At 38.3% G+C, this 25,323-nt stretch overlaps 1 protein-coding gene across 2 annotated transcripts in view; it reads left to right on the forward strand.

Annotated features, from left to right (window-relative positions):
• The window catches only part of hyx (cell division cycle 73 hyrax), a 221,799-nt gene that overhangs the window by 171,844 nt on the left and 24,632 nt on the right, over positions 1 to 25,323 (forward strand). The window contains exon 9 of one of the 2 annotated variants that reach the window (XM_067144180.2): positions 2,330 to 2,471. In XM_067144180.2, the coding sequence (XP_067000281.1) occupies positions 2,330 to 2,471 (142 nt within the window). Of the gene's footprint in view, positions 1 to 2,329; positions 2,476 to 25,323 lie in introns of those variants that run through there. The other variant, XM_068227012.1, reaches the window with a different exon arrangement.

Raw genomic sequence — 25,323 nt, forward strand, 5'->3', positions numbered from 1 at the left:
ATGTCCACAATTGTGAGCCCGGCTCCTTCCATTGCTGCATGTCTGTAACAAGACTAGAGAGCCATGCTACAGTTTCATCATTCTTTGCAATAATGATGGTTGCACCTCTCAACAGATAGCAGTCCAGGAACTGAGGCTTAATGGGCCCCTGCTCCGGAAGCTCATCTATCAGATTGGTGATAGCCTTCTCTACAGACTCCACCTGTTATCCATGAGGCACCGTGGCCATCTTGATCCCAGCTTTAGCTATCCTGGCATACTCCTCCTTGGTTCCTTTGTGCGCTTGCCGATCTTCTTCTGGGGTTGCCCCCGACAGGAGTCGTTTTCCCACTCTTTGGCCTGCTCCCGGGCCTTTTAAAGCCTTCTTGTACCTTCTCTTCTCAGTGCCAGAGCGCTGTTTCTTCTTGCTCTTCTGAACTAGAAGAATGCCCGCCTCGAGTGAGCTCTCTTACAGTCGAGGTCGTGCTGTCCGAGGGTATCTCCGAATAGTCCCTATCAGTTGTCGTCGAGCTAGTGTTTCTCTCAGAGGCCCCAGAGGTACTCTCTGGTTTTTGGGTTGCTACAGTACTCATGTAGGTCCCACGAGTAGGTAGGGATATATGATGTCCGGCCAGGCAGAGCCCCATATACCCGGGTAAGGCTACTTACTTCGAGAGGGCTCCAGGTATCTCGAAGGCTCTGTTCAAGACACATCTCCCATGTGCTATGCACCCCCATCGGCATGGGTTGCATTACACCTTACGGTTGGGTTGTGCTTTAGCTTCCTCCTCCTTGTATACCAAATGGTTACCGAACAGGGCTCCTTTCGGCATGTCAAGAAAGGAGCTACTAGTCCCGCTCACCACGCGGAGGATCTTTAGTTGAAGGGGGTAACCAAGGTTAGCCCCCTACAATTGAAGCGATGCGCCGAATAGGGGTCTAACCACCAAAATCTCAATTATGAGTTAATTGCAAGAAACACACTCTTGGACTGGAGTTAGATCCCTTTTCCGTGCGAGACAGAAGTTCTCCACCCTCTAGCACAGCAACAAGTTCTGAATTCTTCCACATGACTACGCCACTATGCAGGAACATCCATATAGAGCCTTATTCCGATGAAACCTCACATTCAGAAAAAATGTCAGTTAGATCCCTTTTCGGCGCATCGCTTCAATTGTAGAAACACACTCGAGGGGGACTCGGTGGCTAATTCAAATAAGTAATGCTTTTTGTTAAGCAGAAAACTTCATGCTACTATTTCTCTTCTGCACTTCTTCCATTTTTTTATCACGATTACGAAAGAATAATATTTACCAGGGACCTGAGGAAGAAAACGAAATTCCATGTAAGAAATGAACAAAGGAACGCAAGAAGTGTGTTCATGATCTCTGATTTTTAGTCACTTCCTCCTTGATTAGTACGGCAGCTGTTTCCAGCGAGGGTTAATGCGGTGTCCCTCTGCTGAAATAGCTTGGTGAAACACGTGACTCGTAAGAATGAGTTAAAATATTAACCCTGAGTTAAAAAACCTAGGGTTAAAGTATATTTAACCCATATTGATGAAACCGGGTCCTAGTATTAAATATTGTATATTGTTTTTATTTCCATCATGTCTCTTTTGTTTTTTCTTTTGTTCCTTCATTATGTTTGTAGCACATTTTTAGCTTGTATTATGCAGATTATTTTAACCTCTCCCCCTTGCCCCCTTCTTTCACTGAAGATGGCTCAAGCGAGTCGAAACATTTGAATTTTATTGTTCCATCTAATGACAGAATTATGATTTAAATTGAATTAGGAGGATACATTTAATTTTTCCTTTGTAAAGCCCTCAGTTCTGTCGAGTGAATTCCCGATACCACAATTTTGGAGGAATTTTCTGCCGTTGGTAGAGGAATGGTGTCCAATGCACATTTTTCTGAGTCGCTTCTGGCCGCTTGATTTTTCCACTCTGCGTGAACTCTTTGGCAGCGGCTATCCATTGTGATGCTTTGAATGGTCGGTTTATTATACACATATCAAAATGTTCAATCAATTTCTTCTATGAGCAGCAATACTAAATCTTATGAATCCATAGGTGCCAAGTATAAACAGAGTTCTATTTTGTGTTTCGGTGTCCACGGCCCGCAATGCAAGTCTTCCATCATCTTTGGTCCCGAGTATGTTGATGAGGGCCTTGTGCACTCTTGGTTAAACTGAACAATATATTCTGTGATTTTTGTTTGCTAATTGAAGCAACTTTTATGCTTACTCTTTAGGACTTCTAAAAGTTAGTTATTTATTTATTTATTTCAAATTGTCTTTATTTATTTCAAATTGAGGTTTAACAAGCACTAATAATTATTTTTTGCAGTTTGTGCATTCCACATCAAATATGATGAAATGCGACTGGATGCTAATGTGGGTCGCTGGGCTGTTCACGTTATTGAGCTGTCTCGCACTAAACGACATCTGGATCGTGCTGCCTTGATGGTGTTTTGGGAGAAGTTGGACAAGTGAGTCTTATAGCAATTTCTTTTAAAAGAAAGGGAGTGAAAATTTACGAAGAAAGTCAAACCAGAATACTACGTACATTGTGTAACATAATATGTGCTTGATAAATAGAGATAATTCCCAAAATGTTTCCCTAACTTTAGTTAAATAAATCATAAATATCTAATTCCCTCATTATGCATATAATTAATTAAAAAATAAAATGCTTAAGGACCACACCAATAAATTACTAAATTAAAATGACATGAAGTATTTTCAACATGGGTGGGTCATGAGCTGATGATATCTAGATTATTCACTTCATCTCGCCTTCATTCCAATTAATATATTCATCATCATCATTTCCCTTTATCCAGCTGTAGCCGGGTAGGGGCAAATATGGTTCCTCTCCACTTTCTTTAGTCTTTCCACCACTCCTCCAACACTGTGTCCCAGTCCAGGTTTCTTTCTATAATACTGCATTGGATTGTGTCCTTTCATCTCAATCGTGGTCGTCCACGGCCTCTCCTTCCTTGCATTTGCATTTCCATCACCTTTTTCGGCATTCCTTCATCACTTATTCGCTTTATGTGCCCAAACCATCTTAGTTGGATCTTCTTTATTCTATCATTCATTTTTTCCACTTCAATTTCTTCCCAGATTTTCTCATTCCTTATTTTGTCTCTTCTACTCATCTGTATCATACTCCTCAACATTTCGGCTGTCTGTATTCGACTCTCATCCTTCTTTGTCATTGTCCAACTTTCTGCTCTGTAAGTTGTTATGGGCATGTAATACACCTTGTACATAGTTTCCTTTGCTTCCATTGGCACATCTTTGTCCCATAACATGTTTCTTACACTATGATAGAAACAGCTTCCAGCTTGAAACCTCTTACTAATCTCAGCATCCAGTCGAGCATTCTCCATTAATTCACTCCCCAGGTATTTGAACATCTCCACTACTTCCAGGGGCTTGTCTCCAAGTCTAATCTGACCTTTCCCTTCTTTCTCACCTCTACAAAAGTAATAATAAGTTATTGCAATATTGCAGATAACGTAAATATAGGTTCAAATTTCAGTTAATAAGACTTGTTTTTAATGTATATACATATTATATTAAAACACCACAATTATAATATTATAAACATACCTTGTCTTGCTCCACAATCTTTTTTACATCAAGATACATACAGTATCTGAAATAGTAGTTTCGAAAGTCTCTCAGTATAATCACCCTGAGTCTTACTCATGCCATCAAGAACTATATCGGGTGGTTCACCAGTCCCTTATTTTTTTGGGGACAGGCAACCCAGATAACGCATATAACCTAAATATCCTTAAATTTAGTTTTATGTTCACCAAATAACATTAAATTTCTTCTTATGATCAATAAGGCTCACTCCTACGTGTGTGTCATCACTATGGAGCGGATTTTTATGTGCTAAAAATGTGAAAAATATTTTTTTTTTTTATGTGCTGAAAAACTTTAAAATATGTGATAAAAATTGAAATTATTTTCGTTTAAATATCGCATAACTACTCGCGCTCAAGAATTAAATAAGTATAATGTTTTGTAATAGAATATGGTGCTACCAAACGTGCTCCTTAAGGCGAAAATGGTGTCTATGTATGGAAAAGTGCTGTATGGTATATTAATTTTTGATATGCCAGAGTAGATACTATGAATGGTTTTTTTAAAGGTAATGTTTTGTTTATATATGGCAAAAGCAACCTATCATCTTTGAAAAAATAGTACCAGTTCGTACTCGCCCATCACACGCTGGAATATTAGTTGTTAGAAGTAGTCTCAGAATTGCAGTGAACAACAAAGGTCATCTCCAAATTGTCCATCACAAATGCATGCCGATTATCTCTAAAGAACGCCTTATACTGCAAAAACGATCGCTCTACATCACAGAAAGTCAGACGTGCATATATAAAGAGAGGAATGTCACCAACACTAACGCCATCAATTTCACCAACATAAGCACCCTCTAATACATTAGAAATTTGGCTCATTGTTTGAAATCCTCTGTTTTTCCTGAACAAATTTTGATATTTGACCTTTAACAGTCCCTGTACCTGCGAAGCCGGGAGTGAATCTAATTTATTTTCAATGGCGCGCACTTCCTTCACTGTTTCGGACAACAGGTTAGTGGATTTTTCAAGTATGTCTATAGTTTTACACAAGAAGCTTAGATTGGCAGATATAAACGCCAAATCATTTTTCAGTGAGCTGTCGTTTAGTATCTCTTGAAGAATCTCAATTGACGGCGCGTCGTTTTTATCTAGCATGTTCACAACGAATGCAAAACTTTCAAAATTGTCTGCGTAGTATACCACAGCACTAAGGCAGGTACCCCACCGCGTAACAATAGGCAGAGGAGGAAGCGCAAGATTCGGGTTTTTCTCTTTAAAGAGATCGATTCTTGAGGGTGCTTTTACGAAGACATTTTTGCCATTAGACACTAATTTATCCACTTGAGGATACTTAGCCCGCACAGTTTCACATAACGTGTGTAGAGCATGAACAACGCAAGTTACGTGTATCATTTTCGGAAAGCTCACAGAAAGGCCTTCGGCTGCCTTTTTCATGTAAGCTGCACTGTCAGTAAGGAAAAGCAATACATGGTCGTATTTTATACCTTTTGGCCAAAGTAAGTGAATGGCTTCATTGAATAACCCAGCTACAGTGACATGGTTTGCAGCAAGCATTTCTTTACACGCTAGCAAATAAGAATGTTCGCAAGCAGTTTTGTCATTCTTCAACACACCAACTACAACATTTCCTACTTTTCTGCCACTTGAATCAGTGGTTTCGTCAATGCTCACCCACAGTTTTTCGCTATCACATACCGCCCGAATTCTCTATAAAGTTTCTTCGTAACATTTTGGGAGATAGTTTTTCCTTAATGTGGATTCGTCTGGAGGCTTAAAATTAATGTACTTTGTTAGGAAATTTTTCAGTCCCGGATTATTTATTCCACCGAGAGGAATGTCGGCGCAAACAAATGCTCTGCATACATCTAAATAATACTGGGAATATTTAGATGGGCCTGCATTTGAAGTAGCTGGTTCAGCTATTAGTAATTGTCGCGAACGCACACGCGAAGCAACCGCAGTATGCTTATTTCCAGACAAATGCTGGATTACTTGAGAACGTTGATCTGCACGTACTGATTTACCACACGGTTGGCAAAATAATACTTTTCCATCGGTAGTGAAAATGCTTTTAAATTCCACTACATATTGTTGAAGACACGACCTTGTACTCGACTTCTCTTTTGGCATTATTTTGCAGGTTACGACACACGCATTCACGGTGAATCACTGTTTCAATAAAAGGAATAGCAGCGGACACTGAAGGAAATATTTCTTATAAATCCATACAAAATCACACGACCACGGGAATGATATATGGACCCGAACAGCTAACCTTACTCTTGGGAGTGATGAAATTCCACTACCTAATGGTGGGGCAATATTCTTCCGAGTCTCCCATGTCGTAACGGAATTACGTCACCTTATCTCACCGTGATTGCCTTTCGCTGATATTCTATAAACAAAACCCGAGAGGGTCTGACTCATAAAGAGTTGGAATGACATCACGCAAGGAAACTTCTTGTGCAGCAAATCAAATCGCTGTCTAAATGTAACGACGTAGCCAGTGACCAGCAAGTCTTAGAACTTATGGAGGAAAGTCCATAAATAGCCGAAACATTCAGATACATTATGTTAAATACACTGTTAAAACAATACCATAATCGTAAAATGAAAATATGAGCATTGTTTTATAACACAGAAGCATTTTAAATTTTATTGATCAACAAATATTGACGATTTATGTGCTTATCATATATTTTCTTAAAATATGTATTTACATTTTTAAAATGTGAAAATACGTGTTTTTATGTGAAATAAGATTCAGTTTTTACACTTAGGGATACACAATAGGAATAATGAACTTCGTTACTTGCGTTAAAACTTACGCAAAAAAATATGTAATTACATAAAAATCCGCTCCCTAGTCATCACCATAAATTGATCCATGGACAGAGCAAAGGAAAAACTACTATGTACAATTCCGCACCAAATACTAAGGGCCATTCTGCAAACATGCGATTTATTGCGCCTCGAAATAATACAGGTACCCGTAATACGATTGAATTAATAGGTTATGCCACGTGCTCTGTAATATAAAGAAGTTAAGTGAACACTGTAAATCATCATTGAAGACTTTGACATGGATATAAACTTTCGAGGGGGAACGGCAATGCTTAAGTACTAAACCTGTAGCAAGCATCGTGTATGTTGACTTCATGGCTGTATCGGTTAAGGGCCGGTGCCCAAAGTGTGTATCAACAGCGTAGTGGTTCGAATCCAGCATGAGTCAAATTTTTGGAACGATAGAGGTGCTCCATTTTGCAGGGATACAATAATAAATATTTTTTTGCTATTGGCAGCGCTCTGATTTGGCGCCTTTTTCCTAAGGGTGGGTGGGGGAATGATTGGGAAAGAAATCGACCTTGTTGGTCTTTTATTAAAATACCTGCCAACCCTTCCGATTTACCCGGAAATTTTCTGTTAACTCGTCTTCCGATTTTCCGATTTATTTTTAATTCTTCCTATTTTTGAGCAATGTAACCTCCAGTACGGTGATTGTGTATGTATTCGACGCTTTATTTCGTGGGTGTATTGTCCGTTGCCTTCGGGTATCGTGTTTCCTGCTCGTTAAAGCAGCATGTGTGCTTTGCAGCTGGGGATTCGGGACGGCAATCATCCTACAAGCGAGGGAGGTTAGCCCGCACTGGCGACTCAGTTATTTGGGATGAAAAAATGAGTTTCTTATTGTGTGGGTCGCACACTATTAACAGCGTTTATGTGCGTAATTTCTTTGGATTTGTAGACCACGTGTTTTTTGTAGCGGTTCTGTGCTTTTCTCCATGTCAGTCGTATGTTAATTATGTATGAGACATACCGATCTGTTTTGTATATGGTAGTTTCACGTATTTCACTGCATTTTTGTTCATTCTTACTTCATAATTTTAATGAGTTGAATGTATTTCACAAGAGTTGTGTAGGTGACAGTTTCTGGTATTTTCTCTTCACGTTATGGCCAGAAAACATAACAAACGTTATCTCAAAGTGTTTCAGAGATACCTATAAAATTAAATTCTCGTTCATTTTACAGTCTAATAAAGGAAACTATTATGCGTTTTGTTGCGTGTGTCGGTGTGATATAAGTACAGTGGAACCTCAATATCTCGAATCACTTAAAGATAAAAATTTCATAATGTTCCGTATTGAAATGTATCACATTGAAATTGAAATAATAAATAAGGTAGTTCAACCTATTCAGTACAAATAAATATGAAATATAGTATTACATTCCTATTTAACAAAAAGCGGAAGCGGTACCAGTTTCGACCCTAATCTGGGTCATCATCAGCCAAGTAAAATGCAAAAAACAATGCATAGGTAAATAAGAAATTAAGCAGTGAGTCTTTCACAAAAACAGTTGAAAAAGGAAAAATATGTTAATGGGGATTGGCACTGTGCAATTTTAAATCTTAAAATCTAGAAGAAGTAGAAAGTCAGTCACTTATAAGAAGTGAGGCGCGATCTTCTGAATAGTAGCACAACACACGCAAATTTCAGCACTGTCTCATAATGTTTACAAGAAGAGGTGAAAGTTAAATGAGCCAGCGAATGAGGCAGGCGTGAAGTCACAATATAATTTAATGAATATGAAGTCCCAAAATTGTTTAGAAGTCGAAGACGAGTCGCTTGATTGAAGCGAATTGCTAGCTCCTGAAGATCAGCGCAACACACTCAATGTCCGGCACTGTGCTTTCAAATGGCGACGGAACTCGGTGAATAGCTTGATGAACCGAAGCAATTACAGCTAAACAATTTTGAGATGGTCCATAGTGATCCTATTTGAAACTGTTCTTCAACTTCACCATAACACACGTAGCAAGAAGTCTACTGATGCAAATACTTCTAACTCATAATGTTACAAGCTATCTTTGTCACCGTCAAATGGTAAGTGCACACGATTCTACTTCAATACTTTCAAATATCTTTTCACACAATTAACTCTACGTTTCTTGCTTCCTTTTACAGATTCCACTTTTATATGCTTTTTCAACTAGAATATCTACAAACTCACAATTTACAACATTTGAACATCACTTCAAATTTTGAGATGGTCCATAGTGATCCTATTTGAAACTGTTCTTCAACTTCTATTCACCAACTTCATATCCTCAACGTGTTCTACAACTTCACCATATGCTTCTGACTTTCGTCTTTTATCTTCAAGATCATGATTAACTCCGGATCTCTCGACTAACTTTGACTTTTATTCTCTCTTCTTTACTTTGATTATATACGATTTTTCGCCATCGTCTAATTATAACCGCCAGACTATCAATTTTACTTTTATGCAATCTTACTACTTGTATAACAATCTGTTGTTTTATCCATTGTACTTATTTTAGCAGCCTTCTAATGTTAATTTTGTCAATACTTCCACTATTAAATCTCATCACATTGTATTTTCAAACCATCATTGTTATTTTTAATGTTATTTTACTTCAAATCTCTTCAAGATTTTAAAATTCATTTCATTACTACATGTTATTTAGACGCTTATTTTTAATTTAAGGTTAAGACTATGGCTGATGATGCCTTCAGGGAAGGCGAAACATGTACCACTATTAGCTAACAAATCTTTGTAAATCATCCAAGACGATTTTGTATTGATTAGGTGGTCTAATAAATAATGTTATTATTTCAATCAAATATCATCAATACGGACCAAAAATGATGTTTATTACATGTAATAAATCCATACTGCGGTGCCGATCTAACAGTCCAGAGTTCCAGAGCTGGAATGACCAGGCCGCGGACAGCCGTGAACACTTCTCTGCCATTATTCCGTTAAATATGCACACTTCTCATTCCAATCAGTGCCTCAAGTAGGGATTGAATAGGTCGAATGCTATGATGAACCAGTGTGTTATGTACCAGTAGTATCGGAAAATTTATGAAACAGAGGAATGGCATGCTAAAGAAGAAAGTTACCAAACTCCCCAGGTACTTCCCGCCAGTATTTAGGGAGACTGTTGCAGTTGCACGACTGGGCTAATTAGCCGTGTGGTTAGGGGTGCGCAGCTGTGAGCTTGCATCCGGGAGATAGTGGATTCGAACCTCACTATTGGCAGCCTTGAAGATGTTATTCTATGGATTCCTATTTTCACACCAGGGAAATGCTGGGGCTGTACCTTAATTTAAGGCCAAGGCCACTTCCTTCACACTCATAGCCCTTTCCTATCCCATCGTCACCATAAGACCTAACTGTGTCGATGCGACGTAAGACAAATATTAAGAAAATGCTCGGTACGCAGCAGTAATCCTATATATCGGAAATGAAATGGCGTATGGCTTTTAGTGCCGGGAGTGTCTGAGGACACATTCGGCTCGCCAGGTGCAGGTCTTTCAGTTTGACGTCCGTAGGCGACCTGCACGTCATGATGAGGATGACATGATGATGAAGACAACACTTACACGCAGCCCCTGTGCAAGAGAAATTAACCAGTTATGGTTAAAATTCCTGACCCTGCCAGGAATCGAACGCGGGACCCCTGTGGCCAAAGACCAGCACGCTAACAATTTAGCTATGGAGCCGGACTATTTATTGGAGATGAGAGGCAACAGAAGACAAAGCACATCACAACAAACAATGGTCAATGTAATGTTATTGTTGATCAATTCTGAGTTTTCTACATTGTAGCTCTTCACATTTATTTTTCTTTAGACTCTGTGATATTAGGGCGTCTTATAAAATTATTTATAGCGTAGGCTGTAGTTCCTTATTCTCCGACTTTACATCCCGATTTTCATTAAATCCTGTTTACACATTTTCTTGTGACTCGGCGCTGATAAGGACTTAGTAACAAAAACCCAAATTCATGAATGTCTCTGACCATAGCTGGTATGGTAACAATGTATAAGACATAAATAATCGGAAATATAATACTGGTTAACGTATGTAGTATTTATTGATACGACTACTAATAACATAATTATTTGGGAATTAAATTTTAGGCCTACCCCTAAATTACCATTTCATTCAGTGTGAATAAAATTACTTATGGCCTAGATAGTAGATACGACCATTAATAACAAATACTACAAATAAAACTACCATTTCACTCAGTGTGAGTAAAATTATTTATAGCCTAGGTTATAGCGACTTATTTCCCTACTTTGTATACCGAATTTCATTAAGGTATGACCACGAATAACAGAAATATTTGAAAAGGTATCATAGAATGAGTGAACCTGGAATCAGCCCTCATATGCAGGTAAAAATGCCTGACCTGGTCGGTAATGAACCCGGGCCCTCCAGGTGAGAGGCAGGCAAGTTAGACCGCAGGGCCGGCTTCAAACATTAATTAGGTACCGGTATGCGACTTAAAAATCTCAGAACTTTACATTCAGTTTTACCGGGGAAACTTTGTCAGTTTTGCTCTGAAAACTTCTTCAAATTCAGCAATTTTAATCAGCCAGAGCCAAACTTTTCGAAAAATCTGATATCCGTAATGGCAAACCAAACAACAATTGACCACAAGTAGTTTTTAATTCTCTAATGTAATAAAATAAAGCACATTAGATACAAAAGTGGCCAGCGTGATGGCAAAATCCTCTTTTTTATCTTCCATTGTAATTTGGTCACCGGTATACTGTTCGTCGTCAGTTTATGGAAATCCTGTACCGCGTAAATTAGGCCTACGTCGGCTTTTGAAGGTTATGTTGAACTCGAGAATATGGTTTCAAATAATGTAAGTATTGATCTTCAAGTTCTCAAATGCATTAAATTCAGTTCTGCCCATCACTAATCACAATCAAATTGGAAAGAGAAAAAAATAGGGTCATCAACGCTTACGAAATTATGATTATTCGTGACATCAGCTCAGCTGGAAAGCGCACTCGCTGGACAAGTTGGTACGAGTGTGAAATGATACAAAACTTTTTGATTGTAACGTGAGCAAATAAAATGACTGCGTTTTTTACAACATTTTAACACAAAAACGTGAAATTCCCAGTCTCATATTAGGACGAAAACAGTAACAGGCAATCCCAAAACCTCCCATGGCAACATCTGTTCTGGTCTGGATAACATAATCATATACGATAATATTAAAATACTACTGTAAATTTTTGTTACTTAAGAAGGAGCAGTTTCGATTCCTGCCTAAAAGCCCAGTGACTATACAGTCCCCTGAGGGAAATGCCAAAAACCTGTTCTGCGGTACACTCGAAAAAAAAAAAAGTTAAAAAAAAATAAACATCTAACCCTGGGCATAATGTAGACTTTTTGCAAGTATGAACATTTGACGAAACTCGTTGCATCTTCAAGTAGATCTGTCGAAATGCGCTGTCTCCTTCTAGTTGTTGTGGACACTCTCTGCTTTATGATTTCCACGGATTCTCTAAACAATACCACCCGAATGCGATGCTAAGATAGTCCCTTATGCAAGTTCGCCGCCAATCGCTTTTCCAGTACATACAGTACTTCCTCAAATTGATGGTTATGAATTTCATGTTTTTGGTCCGTATTGAACTGAGAATAATATATAAGTAATAATAATAATAACGTAAATGTTTCCACCTTTTCAATACTACAATATATTCACAAAATTACAAAATTATACGGTACTAGTTTCGACCCATCTAGGGGTCATCATCAGCCGTATTGGAGCAAAGATCATTTGTGGCGAAATCCTAAGACTTACCGCAATGACGACACGTTAACACCAAGATCCGTAAGTATGCCGTAGCCGTCCTTTCGTGAGATGCAATTTCTTGAAAAACGCGTTATCGAGGATTTAACGTTGATGGCACTGAAATTTCTGGACGGTTGAGACGGGAAATAGTTTCTTCGAGGAACGGATAATGCGGGATTTTTACAACGTGATTTAATTAGGACGCTCGCCGGACCACGTAATTTGAACGAATAATACGGGAAAACGTAGTTTCCGGGAATGTATAATCGAGGTTCTACTGTATGTGGTAATATCCAAGAATTAAAAACTCTTCCTATTTTTGATTTCTAAAAGTTGGCAGCTATGTATTAAGGTACCATCCCAGCATTTGCCTGGTTGTGAAAATGGGAAACCAAGGAACCATTTTCAGGGCAGACGGCATAGGTTTTGAATCCACAATCTCCCGAGTTCAACGCACGCAAATAGTAATCCACACCTACGAACTCACCTCACAGCACCTACTAATTTCCTCACAATGTATTCCTGTGAAGAGTATGTTGAATTGTTGCTAATTTATGGAAGAAGGATGGTCGAATTAATATATATGCCACATGCTCCATAATGGTAAAAAGTTAAATGAACACTGTAAACTGGTCAACATTTCGAACACTTGTTACTCTGATTATGTAGGAGCACCCTACTTCCTAACTACAGACGATCATGTCGCTGTCCAACCTGGCTATGTAACATCGGATAAAAACTGTCCTTTTCAGAGCCAAATAAAAATTCACTGTTTGGAATAGGATGATATGCAGGCATATTACAGTCACTGTAAGCGTTGTTAATCGAAAAAAGAGTGTACCAACCTGTGGATCGAACCTACTACCACGCAACAGTAATGCGCGATTTATCCACCTTTGCTACCGCAAGGTGCGGTACGTTGTTACACGTTGTAGTCCTTACAGACACATTCTGTCCATACGCAAGGTAGTGCTATTCGCAGCTGTGTTCGTTTTACATATTCATTATAGTTTAAGCGATATAAATAACACTTCTGTTAATGATTTCTACCATATTCATGAGGATTATATGAACGGTATGGTTGTACTAAGGCCATAAAGAAGCAGGTACTAATGCTTTTCGGATGACTAGGATATATGTGTTAGTTGGGTTACCTACCTCCAAAAAAAATAAGTGGCTGGTGAACCACCAGGTATATGTATACAGTAAAACATTGTTAATTCAAAGTCGTTGGGACTAAAAAATCGGACTTTGAATTACTTGATTTCGAATTAACTGCCAATTCGTAATTCAGAAGTGCCAACCCTTGCCGTGTTACAAAATATCCTAAGGCCCATTTCTGCATACAGTTTAAACTTTTCAAGTGCCATGGAAAAAAAATCTATATCCGAAATGCATCCAAGAAAGTGCATTTAGAGTATTCAAATAATGCACTTGGATAACTTGCTGACAAACATAACCTCGCAATGAAAGAAAGAAGGAAGAAAAAAATAAAGCACAATTCAAAGACTAGGAGAAATCTGTGCTGGCTCCCATGTGCAAGTGAGTTTTTCATTAGATTACTGTACTTGCACTGAAAGTACTCAATGCCCTTAAAACACTGTAGCTAATCAAACTTTCCTATGACGAGAGGAGAATATCTCTCGATTCCTTCTGCATGACAACACAATAGTCACTCTATCCTTGTACGATTTCCCGCCATGGCACTTCTCTCCTACTTCAGAAATGTAAACACTTGCCACGTCACATAGTATTCTAAGACCCATTAATGCATGCAATCACGTGGATACACAGTTTAAACCTTTCAAATGCCGTGGTAAAAACTATTTCCGAAATGTATCCAACAAGGTGCATTTACAATCTTCAAATAATGCACTTGGACAAATCACTGACAAACATAACCTTACACATGAAAGAAAAAGAAATCACACAATTCATAGACAAAGATAAACTATGCTGGTTTCCTTGTGCAAATGCATTATTTTTTGGATTACTCCACTGAGCATTTTTAGATGTGTTGTACTTGCACGGAAAGTGCCAGGCGCCCTTAAAACATTGTGGCTTATCAAACTTTCTTATGACGAGGGGACGAATTCTCTCGCTTCCGTGTGCATTGCAAAACAGTACAATGACCCCCATCCTTGTACGATTTCCTGGCTGTTTGGGCTCGGCATTAAAAGAAAGCAATGCAGTTTCATCAGCAATGACAATATTGTTCAGTGCCTACGAATTGATTATATGAGCCACATTTTTTCATCAACTGTCAGCATCGCCAGTGTTTGTGGATTCTGTTTCTCCACACGCTGCCTGCTGCATGATATTACGGCGTTCGTTAAAACGTTGTATACAAAAGAATTGCGATTTCACTCGAACTTAACAAATACGAAGCACACTGTAGACACACCCATGTATGTGAAAGTGCAGAAAGCTACCTCTGCACGTTCCAGAAGATGCGTTCTATCATGATGCGGATAAATTTTGAATTTAAATTACAGTGGAACCTCGATTCTCCGTTTTTGGAGGGACCCTGGAAAAAAAACGTACAACACGGGAAAACTGAAAATCCAGTAACGAATGAACCGTCAACAATTTGGCTAAACATCACAAAACAAAATTAAATATGTACACTTATAATCTTACAAATGCCACTAAACGAAACCAGACTATAGCCCCAATGGGCCTTCCGCCTACCAAGCGACCGCCCTCGGTCCGAAGGCCTGCAGATTGAGGTGACGCATGATCAGTGTGACGAATCCTCTCGGCCATTATTCCTGGCTCTCTAGACCGGGGTCGCCATATCACCATTAAATAGCTCCTCAATTAAAGGTGATCGTGTAATATATGAACCTGGAATCAGCCCTCATATCCAAATAAAAATGCCTGACCTGGCCAGTAATCGAACCCGAGCCTTCCGGGTGAGAGGCAGGCAAATTAGACCGCGGGGCTGGCTTCAAACGTTAATTATCGGTACGTGACCTAAAAATCTTGAAACTTTACGTTCAGTTTTACCGGGGAAACTTCGTCAGTTTCCTCTGAAAACACCATTCCTTTGAAAACTTCATTTGAGCAACTTTGATCAGCCAAACTCTTCGAAAAATCGAATACCCGTAACGCCAAGCAACAGTCGACCTCAAGTAGATTTTCGTTCACTAATCTAATAAAATAAAGCACATTAGATACAAAAGCGTCCAACATGATGGCAAAATCCTTTTTTTTTTTTAATCTTCCATTGTAATTTGGTCACCGGTATACTGTTCGTAGTCAGTTTATGGAAATCTTGTACCACATAAATTAGGCCTACATCGACTTTTAAAGGTTATGTTGAACTCGAGAATATAGTTCCGAAAGTATCAATCCTCAAGTTCTCGAATGCATTATATTTAGTTCTGCCCGTCACTAATCACAATCAAATTGGAAAGAGAAAAAAATATCATCAACATTCCGAAATTACGATTATTCGCTACCTTGAGCTCAGCTGGCACTGTACAAGTCAGTACGAGTGCGAAATGATACAAAGTTTTTAAATGTAATGTCCGCAAATAAAACGACTGCGGCTTTCATAAAATTTTAACACAAAAACGTGAAATTCCCAGTCTTAATACTAGGACGAAAACAGTAATAGGCAATCCCAAAACCTCCCATGGCTTTATGTACGGTATGTAAGGTGCAACATCTGTTCTGGTCTCGATAACATAACGATAATATTAAAATACCAAATTTGTGTTACTTAAGAAGGGGTAGTTTCGATTCCTGTCTGAAAGCCCAGTGACTATACAGTGCCCTGATGGAAATGCCGGAAACCTGTTCGGCGATACACTCGAAAAAAGTACAAAAATAAACATCTAACCCTGGACATAATGTAGACGTTTTGCAAGTATGAACATTTGACGAAACTCGTTCTGTCTTCAAATAGAGCTTCTTCCAGTTGTCGTGGACACTCTCTGCTTTATGATTTCCGAGGATTCTCTTAACAATACTACCCGAATGCGATGCTAAGATGATCGCTTATGCAAGTTCACCGCCGATCGCTTTTCCAGAACATACAGTACTTCTTCAAATTACCGCAATGACAGGACGTCAACACCAAGATCCGTAAGTATGCCGTAGCCGTCCTTTCGTAAGATACAGTTTCTTAAAAAATGCGTGATCGAGGATTTAGCGTTGATGGGACTGAAATTTCTGGACGGTTGATCCAGGAAATCGTTTCTTCGAGGAACGGATATTGCGGGATTTTTACAATGTGATTTATTTAGGATGCTCGTGGGACCATGTAATTTGAACGAATAATACGGGAAGACGTAGTTTCCGGGAATGTATAATCGAGGTTCTGCTGTATTCTGTAACATATTATCGTTTTAAAATGTAAAGGCAGTTTCGAATTAAAAGTCTGAATTTCGGTAATCGGCCGACATTGTACTTCGAATTACGAATGATCCGTATTTTGAATTAAACAATTTAAATAACATGCAAAACCGTATCTCATGTTTCCAGGAACGAGAGCTTTTTCAAATTAGGCGGAATTTTGAATTAACCGATTTCGAATTATCAAGGATCTACTGTATTTATAATACTATCAATTTGTTTTCTGCTTATACAGTGACCACAAATCAAGATGAATGTGCAATTCCTCAGCCGTCCAGCGTTATAAAAAACTTGATTTAATTAGTTGTTTTTTTACATTAATCTTCTTCCTGTCTTCTGCAATATTTTATAAAAACTTTAAATTGGCACCCCCCACTTAATGATGAAATATACTCTATTTCAATATCTTTACCTATCAGTATTAAAACTTGCATTGTTCCATCAACGAGTTCAAAGTTTATACTAATAGATTTTTTTAACTATCAGTTCAGACAAATGATCTTCATTCACGTCGATAGCCTTGTACACAGTTCTATATTCCTTTAAAATACCTAGATGAACAACTTAAAACTTGTTATGCTACCCAGTTTGCCACTTGTCATATCCTTCCGCACAATTCTCCTTTTCTGTTTATCGACCATTCATTTTTATTTAAATATCTTATCTCATACTGAGATTGTTAAATCATTTTTCATTACACAGATAGTCTTCTAGACACAATTATCTTTTCTTTTAAAACATCTTATTGACTTCTTTATTAGAACAATGACTGTGACATTCTTTTTTTTTTTTCACAGAAAATGAACTTTTTGAAAAAACACACATCATCCATGCATATGTAGATACATCATAGACACAGTATAACATGCGTGCATATAAATGAATATAGCATAAAACTTATAACTAAATAAAACATATAATTGTCCCCATATTGCCCCAGTTTAACTCGGCGAGCATACAAGAGATCTCAAGGTGAACCGTTCGTTTGCAAGCTGCCCCAATTCTAGAGGCATTTAAGGAACAAGGGTTGACAAAAAAAAAAAGAAAAAGAAAAGCCTGACATTTATTTTTAAATATTCACGTAACAAAAACCATGATTTAACAAAAATCGTCTCTTGCTAGTTGTTGCTTGAATAACTTATGAATTTACAAGTTCAAAAAAATATTTGTTTTACAGAATTAAATTACTAGATTTTCGATGACCATGACATATCTGGAATATTCTGTGAGAAGAAGAAAAATAGTAAAATTAGCCATATATTGTGGTTACGCAAAAATGAATAAATGGAAGAACCTCCTTCCTATCCTTGAATAATTGATCTACCCTAATAAATTATGCCATAAATATTCATTTCAAATTCATTAAACAGCTGCAGTACTTTGCAAAAGAGTTAACAATCAAACTTTCTACACATGGGCGATGTCCATGCTATCCTTAAACCTATTTTGTACGTAATACACTGCCTGGCAAAAAAAAGTTAAGCACGCAGAAGGAGTGCTCCAATATTATTTCATTTTAGTATCCATGCACACCATTGATGTGTGATTAAATGATTAGATTTACAAGGATCTGTAATGTGTAGAACGCCGACCAGAGTGCATTCGTGATGACACCGTCCTGTTGTGGATAAGTTGTTACCAGTCAACTGCTGTGAGACAGTTAACCCTGCAACCGGTGACTATATTACCTCCAACCACTAACAACTTCTGAGAGTTTTGCAAGCAAACTTTCTTAAAATCACACAATACAAAATAGTTGTCTAATACAGTAATTACTGTATTACATGTCATTTTGTTCAGAACAAAATACAGAAAAATATAGTAAGAAATCAAACTTACCAATTTAATGTTTTAGGGATGTATTGATAAAATACTTCACACAAAGGAAAAATGTCTAAATAGTCCTTGAAGTTCTAGAAAACACAGGGGTAACAAAAAATAGCGTTATCACTTTTATGTTATATGCAAAATGTATGCCATTTTATGCTTATGAAGAATATACACTTACCACTATCCTGATCTATTGTAGAGGTAAGAGAAATAAAAAATGTACTGAATAATATAATACCTGCACATTGCTCCAAAACACAGACAGCTTAGTTGGCCTCATCCTCAACATCTTCAACATGGCTTCTCTTTCTACCTGCCTTCATAAGTCTCCAGTATCTTCTAATTTATTACAGCAGTGTTGATGGACCCCAGAATTACATCCTAGGCACCAGAAGTTGCTGCGTGATTTTTTTTCTGCAGTTGAACAGACAGGGCACAAGCGCAGTTTCTTTCCTGGGGGAGGTGTACCAGCTGATGTCAGAATCATAATTTCCTTCTTCCAGAATGACATAACTACCTTCTTCACCTAAATCTAATACAGTCGGGAATTTCATTGCTTCATGACAATTCATTCGTAGATACAAATACTATGGAAACACACACTGGGCAACCACAACAAACAAGGTGGCTCTCTGCAGTATGTTCTTTTTCCACACATATACCAATCTTCTCCATGATTCTAAATTACTTTACAGATGTGTTATAATAATAAACAGACTTTCCTCTTTAAAGTGGTATATAATATCTGTTCAGTACATTGACAATCAAGGAGGTATCGCAAGATTAGTAAGCGCTGATGACATAGTGCGTCGCGATCGTGACTTTAGCGGTAGAGCTACGCAGAAATACGTCGCAGTTGCGACGTTTACTGGTTATAGGGTTAAGCAAGACGTGCAGAGAGGACTGTGTACAGTACAAAGCACCTGTGATGCCTCGCATACTCGTTAGACAGCCTATCCACCAATTGACAGCATTTGACAGAGGCTGCATTAAGGGACTGTATGAGGCTGGTTGGTCGTATGCAGTTGCCAGGTATGTGGGCCATTCAGATGTTTTAGTGATCCGATGTTGGACTCGGTGGGTACATGAGGGCACCCAATCACGTTGTGCAGGTTTGGGTTGACCAAGAAACTCCACTCCGAGGGAGGACCGTCGTTGGTGCGCCAAGCATTGCGGGATCCCATAACTTCAGCATCCACGATGTGTACTAGAGACTCTACAACATCCTGTAAGTTCCCACACAGTGTCTCGACGACTCTCATCTGCCGGATTGGGGCCCTACCGCTCCATGCGTCAGTTGCCAATGACACCAGAACACCAACGCTTGCGTTTTGAGTGGTGCCTTGCCCGGGAGGCATCGACAGAGGACGGCTGGCATCGCATCATGTTCAGTGATCAGTCCCGCTTCTCCGTAACCTCCGATGACGATCATGTGCGGGTTTGGCGGCATTGAGGGCAAAGGGCAGATCCTGCTCATATTGTAGAAAGACACACAGGCATAATCCCTGGCATCATGGTGTGGGGAGCAATAGGATATGTGTTCATATCACCTCTAATAGTTCTTTGGCACAGCGATACGGCACAGACATTCTGGGTCCGCCCATCCTACCCCTCATGGCACAGCATGCTGGGACAGTGTTCTAACAGAATAATGCACATCCACACATAGCACTTGTATCTATGGACTGCCTAGAACATGTTGAGTTCCTCCCGTGGCCAGCAAGATCCCCGGACCTCTCCATCATTAAACACGTGTAGGATGACATTGGAAGGGGATGCCGTCCCAGTACCAACCGGCGGGATCTGGAGGGACAACTGCAACAACTGTGAACAAACTTGCCTCAGGAGAGGATCCAAAGGCTGTTTGACACCATTCTGAACTGCATAAGAGCATATATTGCGACAAGAGGGGGTGCGCATTGTATCACATTACTAATGCTTCCAAAATTTATACATTTACCTGCAGGCTTACCATTTTCCATGTAAATATTTCTACAGCTGAGCACATTATCATTTTATTCCACATGAGCAAATCTACTTTCACTTATTACTCACGACATTTAGGCCTATATCTCATTTTAACCTGATCTCCAATTATTTTTATTATTCTATATTCCACCTATAACTGCCAATGGCACGTGGTCTTTCAGCATATGTAGTTTAATTCACTTTCAACCACTCCTTCTGGGAGCTTAACTTTTTTTGTCAGGCAGTGTATTACAGTAGAAATACATGTCTTTGTGGTCGATGTTTTTCTAGGTAGATTTGATATCATCTAAGCGCCATAATAAATGTTGTTTAAATGAATTTAGTCTCTCAGCTGACTCAGGTTTCTGATTAACAAACTCAAATTAATATTTGAGTCATAAACATGCTTGAAAAATTAATACAGTAAAACGTGCTCAAAGCAGAACTTGAATTAAGTGGAAAGTTGTCCACTACGGAATATTTTCTCGTTCCCGGCAAAGCTTACAGCGTTATAATGTTCTTACTTTTGTATAATGCGGAATCTCCTAAACGGGGAAACAGAAACTAAAAATGAAAGAATTCTTTAAAATCTACTTGTACAATGCGGAAAAAATTAGCTACGTACCGCTACATACAGTATTCGTGCATTTTTTATGCTGGTATGATCAGTGTCGTTGTTTGTACAAACGAACGCCTGTGTTTGGAGAGAGTGATAATATGGATGGTGGAAAGAATGAAGTGCTTGAAAACACGTTGTGTGAAGTGAGGCAGAAAACTTCATTCGAAGTGATGAACAATTTAATGACACACAATATTTTCGAATCAGCTACACCCCTGCTAGCAGTGAGAAAGGCCGAGAAAGAGAAGGTGGAAGCCGTAGGAAATGAGCAAGAAGATGAAGATAAAAACAAGATTCAAACCCATGAACAAGCTGACAGTGCTTTTGTGACATAAAGCAATTTGCAATTTGCTCTTCCAGTCTTCTTTAACTGATGTACTCAAACTCAGAACTGCATTCAGGAAGACAATTAGAAAGAAGAGGAAATAGTTTCCTTATTTGATCTGTGGAAGAAAGCTAAGTGTTGTGGTGGAAATAAGTTTAAGGAGCGTATATCCAGTGTTGTGATAGTTCCAAAATTATATACTGTATATCACGCTGTATGTAATATGAAAGCGATATAATAATTTTAATGGCTCTCGATGGACAAAGCATACTTTTAATAATTTTGACTCAAAACTAAAAACAACAATTCCCTGGTACATTAACGTCAAGAAAGACCTCGAAGAAATGGACCTACGACCAAATGACATGCACAGACTAGACCTTTCCAGAACAAGCATCGTGACTTTTGGAACTTTCCGGGATTTGAAGTGGATAACTGGTGAAAGTGGTCGGATGAACACCATGCTCGACACAGCAAGCTCATGAAAACCTGTTGTATCAATCGAAAACTGAGTAAACACCAGAATGTACATTGAAACTTATCGTTGTCCCTAGTTGGACGATTAGCGAATAATAATAATAATAATAATAATAATAATAATAATAGTAAAAATAATAATAAACAAATCAATGTATTACAGTACAACGTACATCGGTCTCGATAGCCGAGCGTCATGCATAGGCAGATACAGTTAAGTTCTAAATAATATTTAAAAATACTGTATACTGTACTATGTTTTGTGCAACGTTGGTGGTGGTTGGTGGTTTAAGACAAAAAAACTATGTTTTGTGTAATGCGGAAATTGTCTAATTCGGAAAACAGTTTTGGTCGCTTGCGATTCCGCTTTGAGCAATTTTACTGTATCTGAATATTTGAGTTGTCTATGACTTAAAAATAAGCCCTACAGGATACTAATGAAATTTTACATTATATTCATCTCCTTTGCTTGTACTTGCTCAATTTTAGAAAATCTTTCGATATTGTTCATTTCATAGTAATTCACTTTATAAGTGGGTTAATCCTGTCACTAATCTTTGCATTAACGAATATACAATCCTCGGTAAAAGAACAAAAGCATTGACAATGCCGGAATAATCTGGCAGTCCGTGATGAACATGAGGTCAGATTAGGAACCACATTTCAAATAAATGACACTGGAAAATATTACAACCACATTCATTCCATGCATTCAGGATATTCAAAATTTATTTACAAGGTTTAATTCAAATCGTAGGCTTCATTTTTAGTCCTGAATTTTATGGGGGAAAGAAGATTGGATTGCTTCGACTGATATCATTCAGAAGAATGGGTAGAAACAGTAAATATATACTACACCTGGGTTAAACTGACTCTACTCTACCATGTGGTCATCGAGTGTCTAGAAAATTTATTATTATTCTTTAAATGCTGTAAAACGCTTCAGCGCGTGCTCCACTTTCATCGGAATGCATTGTATCACATTACTAATGCTTCCAAAAATTATACATTTACCCGCAGGCATACCATTTTCCATGTAAATATTTCTACAGCTGAGCACATTATTATTATATTCCACTTGAGCAAATCTACTTTCAGTTATCACTCACAACCTTTATATCTTATTTTATCTCATTTTAACCCGATCTCCAATTATTTTTATTATTTTTATTTTTTTATTTTTAAATTTACCTAAGACATCTGATACACGTTACTAGAAGATGACACAACTTGCAATATCGCATGACAGTGCAGTGAATGAATCACAACTACTCTGTCCTAGAATTTATCCCATAATGTTTCATGAAATTCATAAATGGTCCTTTAAATTCTCGTTTAGCCATGATGGCAATAAAATAATAATAATCATCATCATCAGTTTTCCACTCCAGTTGCCCGGGTGTGGTTTACGAGCTCTCTCCACTTCTGTCTGTTCATGTACCACTCTTCTCTCAAGACGACATCCCAGCTGACTCCTCTTGTTCCTATGTCCTCTTTCACTTGGTCCAGCCATCTCTTCCTAGGTCTTCCTACCGGTCGTTTTCCAGCCACGACTGTGTGTAGCCATTGTTTTGCTGTCCTTCTATCGTCCATTCCTCTGACATGGCCAAACCATTTCAAACGGGCCCTTGTTACTTTTTCATTTAGGGATGGGTACACACCAGCTTCCTCCCTTATTCTTTCATTCCTTACCCTGTCCTTTTTTGTCTTCTGTACCATAGTTCGTAGGAACTTCATTTCTGCGGCTTGTAGTTTGCTATCCACTTGTTGGGTTGTTGTGCAGGCCATATGTTGTTATGGGGGTGAAGTATGATTGGAGTAGATCTGCTATGATCTTAAGGGAACTTGTTCGTTCCAGAGGAGGTTCCAAACTTGATGGTAAAACTGAGTTGATTTTTGAATGCGGTTGTTAATCTCATGCTGTATTCTGTTATCACTTGAAATGATGCACCCAAGATATTTATATTGGTCTACTATTACCAGCTGTGTACCTTCCAGCATTACTTTTTCCTTTCTTCTTCTGTCTGTTGACAGACATAGTAATAGTTTTCGATTTATTTATTGTTAATCCGTGTGCTTTCAAATGTTCATTCCAGGTGTTCAGCCCTCTTGGACTTCCTTCTCTGTATTTCCCCAAATTACTACATCATCTGCAAATGCAAATGCATTGATGTCCATATTGTTCTTCTGCTTAATTTCTTTCATAACTTCATCCATGACAGTGATAAAAAGTAAGGGTACTGCCTTGTTGCACTCCTATAGTGGTTTGGAACCAATCAGAATTACCGTTTTTCTATCTGTACACAACTGCAGCAGTCTTCGTAAAGCATTTTAACTTTCTGGATAAGCCCTTTGGGTACATTTTTCTTTCTTAAGCATTCCCATATAGTCTTCCTTGGAACACTATGAAATGCTTTTTCAAGATCCAAAAACACTAGTGTTAAGTCTTTGCAATAAAATATTAAACTTATTTTTAGAGATTACACTGGGATGGTAAGATTTCAGAAGACAAACTACCATAATTCTAGTTTAATAGAACTCAATACACACATGTTCACTTTCAAGTCTACCTGTACCTGGGTAAGAATGAAGTAAGAAAATATTTCAAAAATATAACAAGCTAATAGAACTACAATTCTACTGAAGAAGATCATTAAATTTTTCTAAATAGAATGACACACAATATTCATGAGTGTACTCATTTTTAGTGATGAAACTCTATTCCTATTTGCTGTCTGCTAAGTTCCTTGCACCTTCATGTTCCTCCCTTCAATGCTGGTGGCATGTTGGCAATGGATCCCTTGCTGATAAGTGGTCTTCTTGGAATTACAGATGACATCATTAAGGCTGGTACAGTCTTGGTCTGTCGTCCTCTTCCAGAGGATGTCAGTTTAAGCTGAAACTGACAAACGAGAATTACCACAAGTTCATGGCAGACCAGAATTAACCTTTCACGTCTCAAGCGAAACTTAGCTTTGCTCTCTCTACAATGAATAGTTTAAGAATATTTGGAATACAGGGAAGGTTCAGGCAACTTCACTAAGGTTAAATGTATCTTGGTCTGTAGGTGGATGGTGGATCTTCAGACAGGTTACGATTTGTGTTTTCACTACACAATTGGTTCACTTTGCTTCAGAAAATGTTCCAACATCGCACACACTCGGTAGACACAAATTTAGCCTTGGGTGGTGACAGGCGTATCGTGCGACCTCGCACACGCTCTTACTGCAGAGGGTTGGAAGAAAAGTAAAGCACGATGGCGACTTGAGCTCACCACAACACCTGGCTGAATAAAATTCAGAATCTGTTCCCACTAATATCTTCAAAATAACACAAAACGTAGGAATGGCACCGGCTATTAGAAACCACATAACTATATACATGGAAAGCATGTTTTTATTTAAGAACTAGTATTAGGTTTAATGGTCCACCCAATCAATACACTTCAGTTTAAAACTGGGAACACATTCATTGTTAAAATATCTTATACATTCTTTG

Source organism: Anabrus simplex, chromosome 3 (assembly GCF_040414725.1).
Source record: "Anabrus simplex isolate iqAnaSimp1 chromosome 3, ASM4041472v1, whole genome shotgun sequence".
Classification (NCBI taxonomy): Eukaryota; Metazoa; Arthropoda; class Insecta; order Orthoptera; family Tettigoniidae; genus Anabrus; species Anabrus simplex.